This window comes from Eschrichtius robustus, chromosome 1 (genome assembly GCF_028021215.1).
Source record: "Eschrichtius robustus isolate mEscRob2 chromosome 1, mEscRob2.pri, whole genome shotgun sequence".
Lineage (NCBI taxonomy): Eukaryota > Metazoa > Chordata > Mammalia > Artiodactyla > Eschrichtiidae > Eschrichtius > Eschrichtius robustus.
Window position 1 is genome coordinate 30,577,991 of NC_090824.1, and position 14,455 is coordinate 30,592,445.

General features: G+C 42.4%; 1 protein-coding gene across 10 annotated transcripts in view; it reads right to left on the bottom strand.

The window, feature by feature from the left end:
- The window catches only part of SIPA1L1 (signal induced proliferation associated 1 like 1), a 502,626-nt gene that overhangs the window by 2,044 nt on the left and 486,127 nt on the right, over positions 1–14,455 (bottom strand). For all 10 annotated transcript variants that reach the window (XM_068543380.1, XM_068543408.1, XM_068543417.1 and 7 more), the window contains 2 exons: positions 3,683–3,829; positions 1,681–1,795 (listed from right to left, as the gene is read on the bottom strand). In XM_068543380.1, the coding sequence (XP_068399481.1) occupies positions 1,681–1,795; positions 3,683–3,829 (262 nt within the window). The remainder of the gene's footprint in view (positions 1–1,680; positions 1,796–3,682; positions 3,830–14,455) is intronic.

The following is a 14,455-nucleotide window of genomic DNA, read 5'->3' on the forward strand; positions in this document are numbered from 1 at the left end:
GAACTCTTGGCATCATGAAATAAAAGGTATTCTTTACTTTAAAAATCGAAGTTCAAGTTGGAATTCCTGACCTAAAATAAGCTGTGTCTGTCAACGTCTTCTGCTAATTCTAGGTCTACCGCAAGCCCACAGTGGCGTGGAGTGTCACAAGGCTGTAAATAAAATGGCATGATCATGACCTCCTCCCTTCTAAGCAAGACAGGACGACCCGTTAAACGCTGACAGTGAATGGATTTTAAAAGGGAAGCGGTCAGCTGCAATCCACAGCACCTCACAAGCGGGTCAGGTTTGCATGGGTTGAAGGCCAAAGATGTGACAGAATAAGAGGGGTATTGGACGGGAAACACTGAGGCTGGGGATGGGGGCAGGGCTGTCCTTCACAAGCCGTTGAGTCCACACTCCCCGCTCCTGGCAGGGCTGACGCAGCCACTGCAGGCTGTCAGTAACTCTCAGTGGCGTATCTTGATTTCTGAAGGTCTGCAAAATGAATTCTGTGACTGTGAGTGCACTGATAGTCTTTAAGAACATATTTAACTCCATTTGCATTTGCTCATCCACACCGAACAAAGACCCAATCATCCTCCTCATCTTAAGCTTCTACAGGTTCTACAAAGATTTAGGAACCGCTTAATAATCCCTTCTCAGGAGAACAGTCTTTGCTCACTCAGACTTCTCTTCATCCTAAGAAGGGACATTTGGGGCTCTCCCCTCGACTCTGCAATTTTTAAAAAAGTGCTCAACAGCCAAAGTAACTGCCTCTTTCCTTCCCCAACTGTCCCAACAATAGGATAAATGCAGCGTCTGTTACACTCACGACAAACGAGCCATTGCTCTTATACTTCCTCTTGAAGAGGGTTTCCTTACAGACTTGCTTCAGAAGTCTTCAAGCACAAGTCGCCGGTATGTCTCTGCAAACCTATGCCAACCTCACTCTTCCCGTTACTGGCTGTTTCTGACCAAGTTTTCTAGATACCTGGATTCTTATCCATCATCAAAAGGTTTTAAGAGATTTCAAATTGATGAAATTATTCTCCGTTAAGGAGGGCTTACTATGTGTCCACGGCTGACCGCTGGGATGCTTTAACACATAGGAACATCACACATTTATCCAACAACCTCACCATTTGAAACTGAGGGGGAAATGGAAAAGTCAGCGAGTCCATACCCTTAACTCAGCTACTGCTTTTTTTTTTAACTTCTTATTTTACATAAATCTTTCTTACCTATCCTGGTGACCCAGTTCTAATGTAGGTCTGAAGCAGAACGTTGGGAGCTGCTAAGATGCAGGCACATTTACAAGCATGACCAACTGACAGCTTCAAAACTGACAGACTCAAAAACCAGACTCAAGGACTAAACGCATAGGAGTCCGAGGATATTCAGCACAAATGATTTCTCTTACCTTACCTAATAAACCCTGAGGACACAAATGTACTATGGCATTAAATAATAATGAATATTCATAATGATGACTTTTAAGCCATCAAGAACAGTTTCATGGTGTTTAGAGTATTTGGTTACAAAGCATTCGAACAAGAAGTGAAGCGTCTGGCGCCGCAGTGATGAGCTTCATTCAGCTGATCCATGTGGCCTCCATCGCCTCTTCCCCACACCTGCTCTCTGTCACTAGCGGAGGTGATGTGTGGTGTGGAGTGGTACCCTCGCCACTGGATGACTAACCTGCTGTAAGACTTCATCTGGGCCAGAGCCTGGTCTTCAAGCTGGTCATTGTTGGATGCAGCACTCAGGGGGCGATGGTTTTCATCACTAGCAGCAAAGAACGAGGCTCTCTGGACTGAAACGGAGAGAAGAAACCATTCAGTATTTTGGAACTGGATCCTGGGTCCTCTCTATGGGGGCCCTCCATTTCTAAAAGAAATGGCCTACACGCACAGTCAGATCTAATCAAGGGGCAGGAATGCATCGGAAACCTTATCTCCCAACCCTTGCAGGAAAAATTTTTTACTGTTTTGGCCGGAAGAGGATAGTAACATTGTAATTTCTCTTTTAAAAACAGCTGTTGTGACTCAACTTCTATTCCAGCTTTTCCCTTCTTGCTCATAAAAGTACCATTCTATTGTTTCCCCGGAAACAGGCCTCGTGCCAAATTTCCAGACCGATGCTTTCCACTCAGTGACAACATGAAACGCATTAAAGAGCTAGTACTAAGCTTCTTGAGGCTTCCTGAAGTATGTTTTCCCTAAGACTCCTGGCCACCTTGGTGGGCTTTAGCCTAGGCACGCACCACCTCTGTTTGTTTCAAAATACACAAACTTCAGGCTTGAGCCAAGAAACAAAATCAAATTAAAAAAAAAAAATCTCCCACTGAAAAACCAAAACTTCTTTGCAGCAACATGGATTGACCTAGAGATTGTCATACTGAGTGAAGTAAGTCAGAGAAAGACAAATATCATGTGATATCACTTACATGTGGAATCTAAAAAAAGGGTACTAATAAACTTATCTACAGACCAGAAGTAGAGTTACAGATGTAGAAAACAAACTTATGGTTACCAGGGGGTAAGGGGGGGAGGGATAAATTGAGAGATTGGGATTGACATGTACACACTACTATACATAAAACAGATAACCAATAAGGACCTACTGTATAGCACAGGGAACTCAATACTCTGTAATGGCCTATATGGGAAAAGAATCAAAAAAAGAATGGGTGTATGTACATGTAGAACTGATTCATTTTGCTGTACACCTGAAACTAACACAACATTGTAAATCAACTATACTCCAATAAAAATTAAAACAAAAAACAAAACTGTGATTTTATATGAAGGAGAGTGACCAACACATTGAAATTTACAATCAAGTTAGTCCTGGGGAATTGCCATCAGCTAGAATGGGGATTCACTGTTCACTGCTCTGTGGTTGTCTGACTTCTGAATTCCATGGCCTAGGCAATTGGCTCCCCCAAACTGGAGCCTGACTGAAGAGCAACTTTCAATCCTTCCAAGTAAGGGCAATAAAACAAAAACTCAAAACCAATCACCTGCTAGCACCATCATTTTACAAAGAAAGACCATGTTAGCATCAAAAAATCTGGAAGGGCAACCTTAGAGTCAGTCTATGAAAAAAAGACCTATGACAGCCTCATGTCAACACACACAGCAATACTTTTAGTTTTTTTCTATTTCAGCAGAGCAGGTCAGCACTAGTTTAAGGGCCTGCATTTAAGGACCACTGGCTTAACGCAAGCACACAGCCAGTGGGTTGACATAGGAACGAAGCAGGCAGAAAGCACACCTGCTACCACACACCCGAGAGATGAGTGAGAAGAGCAGAGGGAGGAGCCTGGGGCCGGGACAAGCAGGACAAGCATCCTAACAGATCCAACTGCGCGTTGAGCAATGACGTCTTTACGACGTGATAAAAAAACTCTCCCGGACACGTGCTGTTTTCAGTCAAGTGACAGCTGGGACTCCCCTGCACTCTGCCCTTCTCAGATACAGGGAGGCGAGGCATCCGTGTGACGAATTCCTGTGTAGAGGAAACACTGGGTTCCACCTGATTAAATCTGACAGTGGGGGCCCCTACCAAGTGCTCAAGAACTGTTAGCTCAACTGGTTTCCGGCTGCGCTGGTAAAATGTGTGTGTTGTCAGTGTGTCCAGAGCTCTCACGCTGCCCACGGCCTCAGTGTGGCCCAGCCTGGATCATCAGCAGACTCACCCTCATACGCCTTGGCAGCGTCCACCAGGTTGGACCAATCCAAATCCGCCGCGGCGTCGGGCAGGGGCATCAGGCCGGGGTCGGGCATGGGCGGCCTTTGGGTGTCCTGGATGTCATTGAGGGAGCTGTCCGAGGCCGAGAACTCTCCTGCAGGAAGGGACAAGGGATAAGATGCTTCTCGTGCCCACAGGAGAACCACTCAAAGTTTTACCCATTTTCTGTTACAATATATTGGTAAGTCATTTGTTACCTGGAATCAGTTTCTAGTCTAACAGGCCATTAGTGGTCATTCTAAAGCTGAGTGGAACCAGGGATTGACTTCCTCCAACCTTAATTCACTTTTGTATAACCTCCCACTGTCCCATTTCTAGTGGGGTGAGTCTTGGAAAAGTCAGTCCTGCACCGAGGCAATGTGTCTGCTTTGGCAGGAGCTGCTTGTCTACGGTGGGACCCAGGGCAGCTCCTCATGTTTCCTCGCAGAGTCGAGAGATTCAGGCTGGGGTGAAGGGACCTACTTCAAGAGAGGTGGGTTTTGCAGCCAGGCCAGGGAGGCTTGGTGATGCTTGTGTGAGGGGATAGGAAAGCTTATTTTTATCTGCACTGGAACCTGGGATCTGACTGCCCTCCATGTGGACTCCCTGCATCCCTGGGACTGGTGACGGACATCCCTGGCCTACGTCTGTCCTGTATCCCAGGAACAGCCCACTGGTTTCTGCAGTTGGATGTATCCAGGGTGGTGTGAGAACCAAATCAGAGCACGTGAGAGTGAGTGCTGGGTCACCCAGCAGAGTTAACATAGGTTAACTGGTGTTGGCATCCTTCTCCTTCCCAAGGACACGCTAAGCAACTCTTGGCATCAGTTTTCTTTCTTTTTTTTTAATGCACATTTTATAATCTTAAGTTCTTATTTGAGAATGTAAAAATACGAGGTACGATAGACTTCAGCAGTCTTAGTTGAGTGCCAAGAATAATACAGAAAAGGAAGATAGTTGATAAATGAGTTTACAGGGTTATAATCTCAAGACAGTAAAAATGTAGAAAGACAAAACAAAATGGTCCACATCAAAAAAACTTAAAAAAAATCAATTATGTAAACTTGCGACTAAATAAATCATATTTTTAAAAGATGGTACTCGGGCTTCCCTGGTGGCGCAGTGGTTGGGAATCTGCCTGCCAATGCAGGGGACACGGGTTCGAGCCCTGGTTTGGGAGGACCCCACGTGCCGTGGAGCGACTAGGCCCGTGAGCCACAGTTACTGAGCCTGCGCGTCTGGAGCCTGTGCTCCGCAACAAGAGAGGCCGCGATAGTGAGAGGCCCGCACACCGCGATGAAGAGTGGCCCCCGCTTGCCTCAGCTAGAGAAAGACCTCGCACAGAAACGAAGACTCAACACAACCAAAAATAAAAAAATAAATATAAATAAATAAATAAAAACTATTCCCTTTAAAAAAAAAAAAAGATGGTACTCAAGACTCATCACTGGTTGATTACATTTTTTTGCTATTTTCTATGTTGTGGAGGTATCTATATGGTGGAAACTCTATACAGCAGTGTATTTGTATACATCTCTTCCCAGTTTGCTTTCAGTGACATCACTTTGGTAACCTGAAATCAGCCGTAGTAGGAGTATATCTACACCACAATAACCGGCAAGTGCTGCAAGTAAGGGCCTTTGCCTCCTTCCAGGAGCTGATTGTTAAACGTTTACCAGCACAACAAGAATCATACTTCCAATGGGGACAAAAAGACACTGAGAGAGACTCAGCTGGGAAGTGATGTAATAAACTTTGTTCATTGGGAAGATCATTTTGGTTTTTTTTTTTTTTTTTTTTAATTCAAACAGAAAGTCACAAAAATAATCATCCTCATCAGTTCACTCAGTCCCATGTAATTAATTTTTTTTTTCATCTTAATCTTTTGTTAGCACTTTTATGAATTCATCAGTTTTCCATTAGAGTTCTGAAAATGCTTATTCATTCAGTTCAGCAGTATAGTCAGCTACCAGAAACCTGTACAGTTTTCGATTTACAGCAGCCCAACATCCCAAGCCCCTTCTAAGGTGACAATTTTAAAAAATACAAATATTAGACTACAGTAACAGCTAATCTCTGCTTATCCTGGGGACGAGAGGAGTGGGTGAAATGAGCCCCTCTGTGCCGTGGAGGGTGTGCTGCTACCGCTCAGGTTCGTATAGGTGGAGAAGCGAGGGAAACGTAGCTCAGGAAACGAAGATGCTCTCAATGGGGCAGCAGCTGGGGCAGCAACGAGAGCAGAGCACGTGCCTCCGTGAGAAGGGTCACCCGCACAATGGGACTGTAACACTAAAACTCACGCAAACACAAAACTGAAAGTGAACTTCTCAGTTAAAATCTCTAAGCGACTCTGGAAATAACTGTGTACAATGAGTTAAAAAGTTTTGTCAATTATGATGGCCTATAAACCAGAGTATATTTAGCGCTTGCTTTCCCTTTCAAATTACATAAAGAACTGGTCTGAAGTGCAGCCACTAGTTATTAATGTGCTTAACATTAGCAAAATTATGAGTAAATGGAAATCAACAAATGTTGCCTGATATTAAAGGCTCGGTTGTATTTAAACTTGCTCCCACCAAGGGTAAGTAGTTGGAATGATTTACAATGTTGTCTTAGTTTCTGATGTACAGCAAAGTGATTCAGTACATATATATATGTATATATATATATATATATTTTTTTTTTTTTTTTTTTTTTTTTCTTTTTCAGATTCTTTGGAACAGACAGTTTTGTGTGTCACACACAACCCTTCTGCCCTTTTATCTCTGGGGCCCAAATTTCCACTTGGAAAAAAAAGAAGTCGCCCATTCTCCAAACACATCTCAGTATCTCAGTGGTGGTCACACCACCGAGGCCAAGGCATAGGGATCAGCCCACCAAGGACTGCTCAGTTTAGGGCGTGGGATCACTGTGGCTGCTGCCTGACTTTCAGGAAAGCAAGAAGAGGTGATGGGAAGGGGCTGGGAGAGGGTGGCCCGCTCCTTCCCTTCCTCAGTGCCAGGCCTTCAGCCCCAGGCTTCACAGGGAAGGTGTGAGGGGAGCAGATTTCCAGGCTGTTCTCTTAGTATGTGAGCTTCTAGAAGGCAGGGCCTACTGTGACATGACACATGCACACAGGCTTTCACATAGGGTTTATTTTTATCCCTATAAAGGTTAAAAAAAATGGGGAAGTGAAAGAAACATTCAAGGTAGGCAGGAAGTTGTAAGAGGAATGGAGGGCAGGGAGGGTGGTCCCAATGCAGGGAGAGAAGGGGAGAAAAGAAGGCTACTCTTTAGGGCACAACTAGGAGGTGGTTTCTAGTGTCCAGATGGTAAGAAGTGGTCATTTCATGTGTCAGCTTTGGTTCATAGACGGTGACCTTTCAGAGCAAAGAGAAATCAGGTTCAAGCCATAGTTGGACCTCTTATAAAGAGGGAGGAGGGGGAAGCTGATGTGATTCTTGAGTGATGTCTGCCACAGGGGAGAAGGGGAGAAGGGAACTGTGTGGGAAGCAGGATGGAGATGATGGAGGAACAGTCATGGGAGTGGGTTGAAAGCTCAGAAAAGATGCAGGGAGAAAGAAAACTAGGAAGGCAGGAGACTGAAAGAAAACACTGCTTCAGAGAAGAAGCAGAAGGAAAAGAAATTGGGTGTAAATGGACATAGAGAGAGATAAAGCTGAGGGAAAAAGGGCAGAAGGGAGGTGGGGTTACAGCCATATGTATAATAAGCAGGCACACAGGTTCCATAATAGGTATCTGCTGTGCTGGGCAATAGTGGGAGGGTAGGTGCAGAACCCTGGAATGGAGTTGGACAGAGGAGAAAGAAAAAAAGCAATTTTTTTTGGTCCCCGAAGATGGCCCTTAATAAAACTGGGATCAAGTAAGGTGATGGAGGAACAAGGCATTTATGAATCAAAGGGAAGAATACGGAGGTGCCCGTCATCAATAAGCCTTTTTCTAAATAATACTCACTCACTCAATGAATGAATGAGTCAACAAGTGAGTGGCCGACACCACAGCTAATATTCCCACAGCTGGGAAAGACAGAACAATGGTGTGGCTCAGGGAAGCCAGTGGATAAAATTCTCTAAGAAATAACTAATCTGGTGTTAGCCGAATTTGCCCAATCCTAACAGCAGCTGGGATGTTTGGTAAAAATACAATACAAACCACACTTTTGTATTCAAATTCAGCAGGTCTTGGGTGAGGTCTGGAAATCTCTATTTTTAACAAGCATCCCAAAGGAGAGCTTTTTACCACATCAGGTGCCCCAGTTCTGTGGCTGCTACACAGTGTCTGCCCCTTGATCGTATGGCTCTGGAGCCCAAGAGGAGCTCATGTTTCTGGGTCCCACGGGACTCTAACACCTGAAGAGGCAGTTCTTGGCAGGCTACCACCCCCCCAGGGCACTGCCAGGCAGCAGACTGAAACACACCCCCAGTCGTTCTGTGAAAGAGTCCTATTTGCTTGTCCTGGAGCTTTGGCCACAGGCATAGCCTTCTGTTTTGGCACATTTAGAGGCCTACAAGGTGCTCTCAGGGAACAGAGGCCAGTGGACACAATCTTTGTGCTCTCCATCTGCCTCACTCCAGCTCACAGGCATCTCCAGAAAGGCGCTTATACATACATCTGGTGCCCCAGTACTTAAGACTGCCACCCGGCAGACACCTCCAGGTCACTGGTGGTGGTGGTGGTGGTGGGGTGGTGCGTATACTTGTGGTCCCATAGGACTGTACACACATGCATACTTTAAAAGCTGCTGCCTGAGATTCTGGTTTCCAATCTAAGTGATGACTGAATCTAAGTGATGACTGAGATCCATCCCTTGGAGACACTGACAGGTCTTGTCACACCCTCAGCTACTGGAGGCTCTTAAAAATAAACTAGGCTGCTTGGACAATGACAAAAGTTTGAGGGACAACCAAGAGCTAGGGCAGGGTAGGAAGATATGGTTCACCTTCTACATGAGACCACTCCATCAGAGCTGGGAGAGGTGGCTGTTTTACCTAATACGTAGAAACAAACATAGCGTCAAGGAAGATGAAGAAACAAAGGAAAATGTTCCAAATGAAAAACACAAGAAAAATCTCAGCAAAAAGTCTCAGTGAAATGAAGATAAGCAACTTACCAGATAAAGAGTTAAAAATGATGGCCAAGATGTTCACGAAGCTTGAGAGAAGAAAGGATGAACACAGTGAGAACTTCAACAAAGACACAGAACGTGCAAGAGAGTACCAAACAGAAGTCACAGAGCTGAAGAATACAGTAACTGAACCGAAAAATACACTAGAGGGGCTCAACAACAGACTAGATGAAGCAGAAGAAAGGATCGGTGAAGTCTAACATAGGGGAGAGGAATTCCGTCAATCAGAGAGGCAAAAAGAAAAAAGAATGAAAAACAGTGACGAGAGCTTAAGGGACATATGGGGCAACATCAAGCGGACCAACATTCACATTATAGGGGTCCCAGGAGGAGAAGAGAGAAAGGGCAGAAAACTTATTTGAAGAAATAGTGGCTGAAAACTTCCCTAACCTGGGGAAGGAAACAGATGTCTAGATCCATGAAGTCCAGAGAGTTCCAAAAGAGATGAACCTGAAGAAAACCACACCAAAACACATAATTCAAATGTCAACAGTTAAAGAGAAGGAGAGGGACTTCCCTGGTGGTGCAGTGGTTAAGGATCCACCTGCCAAGGCAGGGGACACGGGTTCGAGCCCTGGTCGGGGAAGATCCCACGTGCCGCGGAGCAACGAAGCCCGTGCGCCACAGCTACCGAGCCTGCGCTCTAGAGCCTGCGTGCCACAACTACTGAGCCCGCGAGCCACAACCACTGAAGCCATGCTCTGCAGCAAGAGAAGCCACCGCAATGAGAAGCCCGTGCACTGCAACTAGAGAAAGTCTGCGCAGCAACAAAAACCCAACCTAACCAAAAATAAATTAATTAACTAAAAAAAAAAAAAAAAAGAAGAGAGAAGGAGAGAATCTTAAAAGCAGGAAGAAAAGAACAACTTGTTACATAGAAGGGAACACCCCGTTAGACTATCAGCACATTTTTTTTTTTTAACTTTTGGGATTATTTATTTATTTATTTATTTATTTATTTATTTATTTACGGCTGCGTTGGGTCTTCGTTTCTGTGCGAGGGCTTTCTCTAGTTGCGGCAAGTGGGGGCCACTCTTCGTTGCGGTGCGCGGGCCTCTCATTACCGTGGCCTCTCTTGTTGCGGAGCACAGGCTCCAGACGCGCAGGCTCAGCAATCGTGGCTCACGGGCCCAGTCGCTCCGCGGCATGCGGGATCCTCCCAGACCAGGGCTCGAACCCGTGTCCCCTGCATTGGCAGGCAGACTCTCAACCACTGCGCCACCAGGGAAGCCCTATCAGCACATTTTTTAGGAGGAACTTTGCAAGCCAGAGGGGAGCGGCATGATATATTCAAAGTGCTGAAAAGAAAAAACTGCCAGCAAAGAATACGCTACCTGGCAAAGCTGTCAATTCAGAATTGAAGGAGAAATAAGAGTTTTTCAGATAAGCAAAAGCTAAGGAAGTTCATTACTACACTGGTCTTACAAGAATTGTTAAAGGGACTTCTTTAAGCAGAGAGAAAGAGTGCTAATTAGTAATAAGAAAACATATTAAAGTATGTATCTCACTGGAAAAGGTAACTATATAGTAAAGGTGGTGAACTGACCACTTGTAAAGCTAGTATGAAGGTTAAAAGACAAAAGTAGTAAAAATAACTATAATAAGTTAAGGGATACGCAAGAAACAGATGTAAATTTTACATAAAAACATGAAATGGGGTGGGGAGTAAAAGTTAGAGCTTTAGAATGTGTTCAAATTTAAGTTGTTCTCAACTTAAAACAGACTGTTATAAGTTGTTTTAAGTAAGCCTCATGGTAACCACAAAGCAAAACTCTATAGTATATACACAAAAGATAAAGAGAAAGAAACCAAAGCATGCCACTAAAGAAAGTCATCAAACCACAAGGGAAGACAGTAAAGAAGAAGAAAGGATCAGAGGAAGTACAGGCAGCCAGAAAACAACAAAATGGTAAAAGTATATAGTTATCGATAATTACTTTAAATGTAAACGAACTAACTTCTTCAATTAAAACACATAGAGTGATTGGATAAAATATATATATCTAATTGCTGCTTCAAGAGATTCACTTCACATGTAAGGACACACAAAAAGGGATGGAAAAAGATATTCCATGCAAAAGGAAACGAGAAGAAAGCTGGGGTAGCTATACTTACATCAGATGAAATAGACTTTAGGACAAAGACTGTAGTAAGAGACAAAGATCATGACATAATCCTAAAGCGGTCATTCAACAACAGAATATAACATTTGTAGATATTTGTGCACATAACCCAGGAGCACCTAATTATATAAAGCAAATATTAATAGACCTCAAGGGAGAATAGACAGGAATACAACAACAATAGGGGACTTTAATACACCACTTTCAACAAATGATAGACCACCCAGACAAAAAAACAATAAAGAAACATTGGCCTTGGGCTTCCCTGGTGGCGCAGTGGTTGAGAATCTGCCTGCCAATGCAGGGGACACGGGTTCGAGCCCTGGTCTGGGAAGATCCCACATGCCGCAGAGCGACTGGGCCCGTGAGCCACAATTACTGAGCCTGCGCGTCTGGAGCCTGTGCTCCGCAACAAGAGAGGCCGTGATAGTGAGAGGCCCGCGCACGGCGATGAAGAGTGGCCCCCGCTTGCCGCAACCAGAGAAAGCCCACACACAGAAACGAAAACCCAACACGGCCAAAAATAAATAAATAAATTAATTAATTAAAAAAAAAAAAAAAAAGAAAGAAACATTGGCCTTAAATGACATGTTAGACTGATGGTCTTAACGGAAATACAGAACATTCCATTGAAAAGCAACAGAATGCACATTCTTCTCAGGTGCATATGGAATATTCTCCAGGATAGACCATATGTTAGGCCACAGCAAGTCTTACTAAATTTAAAAAGATTAAAACCATATCAAACATCTCTTCTGACCACAGTGGTATGTACCAGAAATTGATTACAGGAGAAAACCGGAAAATTCACAAATAGGTAGAGATTAAACAAACAACATGTTACTGAACAACCAATGGATCTAAGAAGAAAGCAAGAGAAACTTAAAAAATACTTTGAGACAACTGAAAATGGAAATACAACATACCAAATTATGGGATGCAGCAAAAGCAATTCTAAGAGGGAAGTTCATAACAATAAATGCCTACATCAAGAAATGAGAATGATCTCAAAAAACCAAATTTTACCTCTCAAGAAACTAGGAAAAGAAGAAGAATTGAAGCCCACAGTTAGTAGAAGGAAGGAAATAACAAAGATCAGAGCAAAATAAATGAAAGACTAAAAAGAGAACAGAAAAGATCAATGAAACTAAGAGCTGGTTCTTTGAAAAAAAATAAACGAAATTGATAAACCTTTAGCTACACTCAGGAAAAAAAGAGAGGACTCAAAATCAGAAATCAAAGAGGAGATGTTACATCTGATACCACAGAAATACAAGGGATCGTAAGATACTACTATAAACAGTCATATGCCAACAAACTGGACAACTTCAAAGAAATGGAACACACAACCTACCAAGACTGAATCATGAAGAAATAGAAGATCTGAACAGACAAATTACTAGTAAGGAGATGGAATCAGTAATCATAAATCTCCCAACAACGAAAGTCAGGACTCAGACGGCTTTACTGATGAATTCTACCGAACATTCAAAGGAGATTTAATACCATTCCTTCTTAAACTCTTCCAAAAAAATAGAAGAGGAGGGAACACTTCCAAACACATTTTACGAGGCCAGCATTACCCTGATGTGGAAATCAGACAAGGATGCCACAAGAAAAGAAAATTATAGGCCAATATCCCTAAAAACATGGATGCAAAACTCCTCAACAAAATATTAGCAAACCTAATTCAGCAATATGTTAAGAGGATCATATACCATGTTCAAGTGGGTTTTATTCCACAGATGTAAGGATGGTTCATCAATGTGATAAACCACATTAACAAAATGAAATATAAAAATCATATGATCATCTCAATAGATGCAGAAAAAGCATTTTACATTTTCAACATCCAATTATGATAAAAACTCTGAACAAAGTGGGTATAGAGGGAACATACCTCATCATAATAAAAACCATATATCACAAGCCCACAGCTGATGCCATACTCAACTTTGAAAAGCTGAAAGCTCTAAGGTCAGGAACAAGACAGGATGCCCACTCTCACCACTTTTATTCAACATAGTATTGGAAGTCCTACCCAGAGCAGTTAGGCAAGAAAAATAAATAAAAGGCATCCAAATCAGAAAGGGAGTAAAACTGTCACTATTTGCAGATAATATGTCATATGTAGAAAACCTTAAAAGACTCCACCAAAAAATTATTAGAACTAATCAAAGAATTCAGGAAAGTTGTAATACACACAATCAAAACAAAAAAACCTGTTGTTTCTATTCACTAACAACGTGCTATCAAAAGGATATATTAAGAAAATCCCATATACAAAAAAAGAATAAAACACCTAGGAATAAATTTAACCAAGGAGGTAAAAGACCTGTACACTGAAAAATACAAGACATTAATGAAAAAACTGACAAAGACACAAATAAATGAAAAGACATTCAATGCTCACGGATTAGAAGAATACTGTTAAAATGTCCATACCACCGAAGCAATCAACATATTCAAAGCAATCCCTATCAAAATTCCCATGGCATATTTTACAGAAATAGAATAAACAATCCTAAAGTTTGTATGGAACCACAAGAGACCCTGAATAGCCAAATCAGTGTTGAGAAGAACCAAAAAACTGGAGGCATCATGCTCCTGATTTCAAATTTTATTACAGCGGTACAATAAAACAGTAAGGTATTGGCATAAAAATAGACACATAGATCAATGGAACAGAATAGAGACCCCAGAAATAAACCCACACATATATGATCAATAAATTTATGACAAAGGAGGCAAGAATATACAATGGGGAAAGGACAATCTTTTTAATAAACGGTGTTGGGAAAACTGGACAGCTACATGCAAAAGAATGAATGTGGACCACTATTTTACACCATATGCAAAAGTTAACTCATAATGGATTAAAGACTTGAATGTAAGACCTGAAACCATAAAAATCCTAGAAGAAAACATACATGGTAAGCTCCTTGACATCAGTCTCGGTGATGATTTTTTGGTTCTGACACCAAAAGCAACAAAAGGAAAAATAAACAAGTGGTACTACATCAAACTAGAAAGCTTCTGTGCAGCAAAGGAAACCATCAAAAAAATGAAAAGGCTACCTACCGAATGGGAGAAGATATTTGCAAATCACATATCTGATAAGGGGTTAATATCCAAAATATGTAAGGAACTCATACAACTCAATAGCAAAAAAGCAAACAATCCAAGTAAAAAAATGGGTAGAAGATTTGAATAGACGTGTTCCCAAAGAAGACATACAGATGGCCAACAGGTATATGAAAAGATGGTCAACATCACTCATCATCCAGGAAATGCAAATCGAAACCTATTGAGATGTCATCTCATAACTGTTGAATGGCTATTATCAAAAAGACAACAAATAACAATTGTTATTGAGAATTGTGAATTAGAGAATGTAGAGAAATGTGAGAATGTAGTGAGAATGTGGTGAGAATGTAGAGAAAAGGGAGCCCTTGTGCACTGTTCATGGGAATGTAAATTGGTGCAACCACTA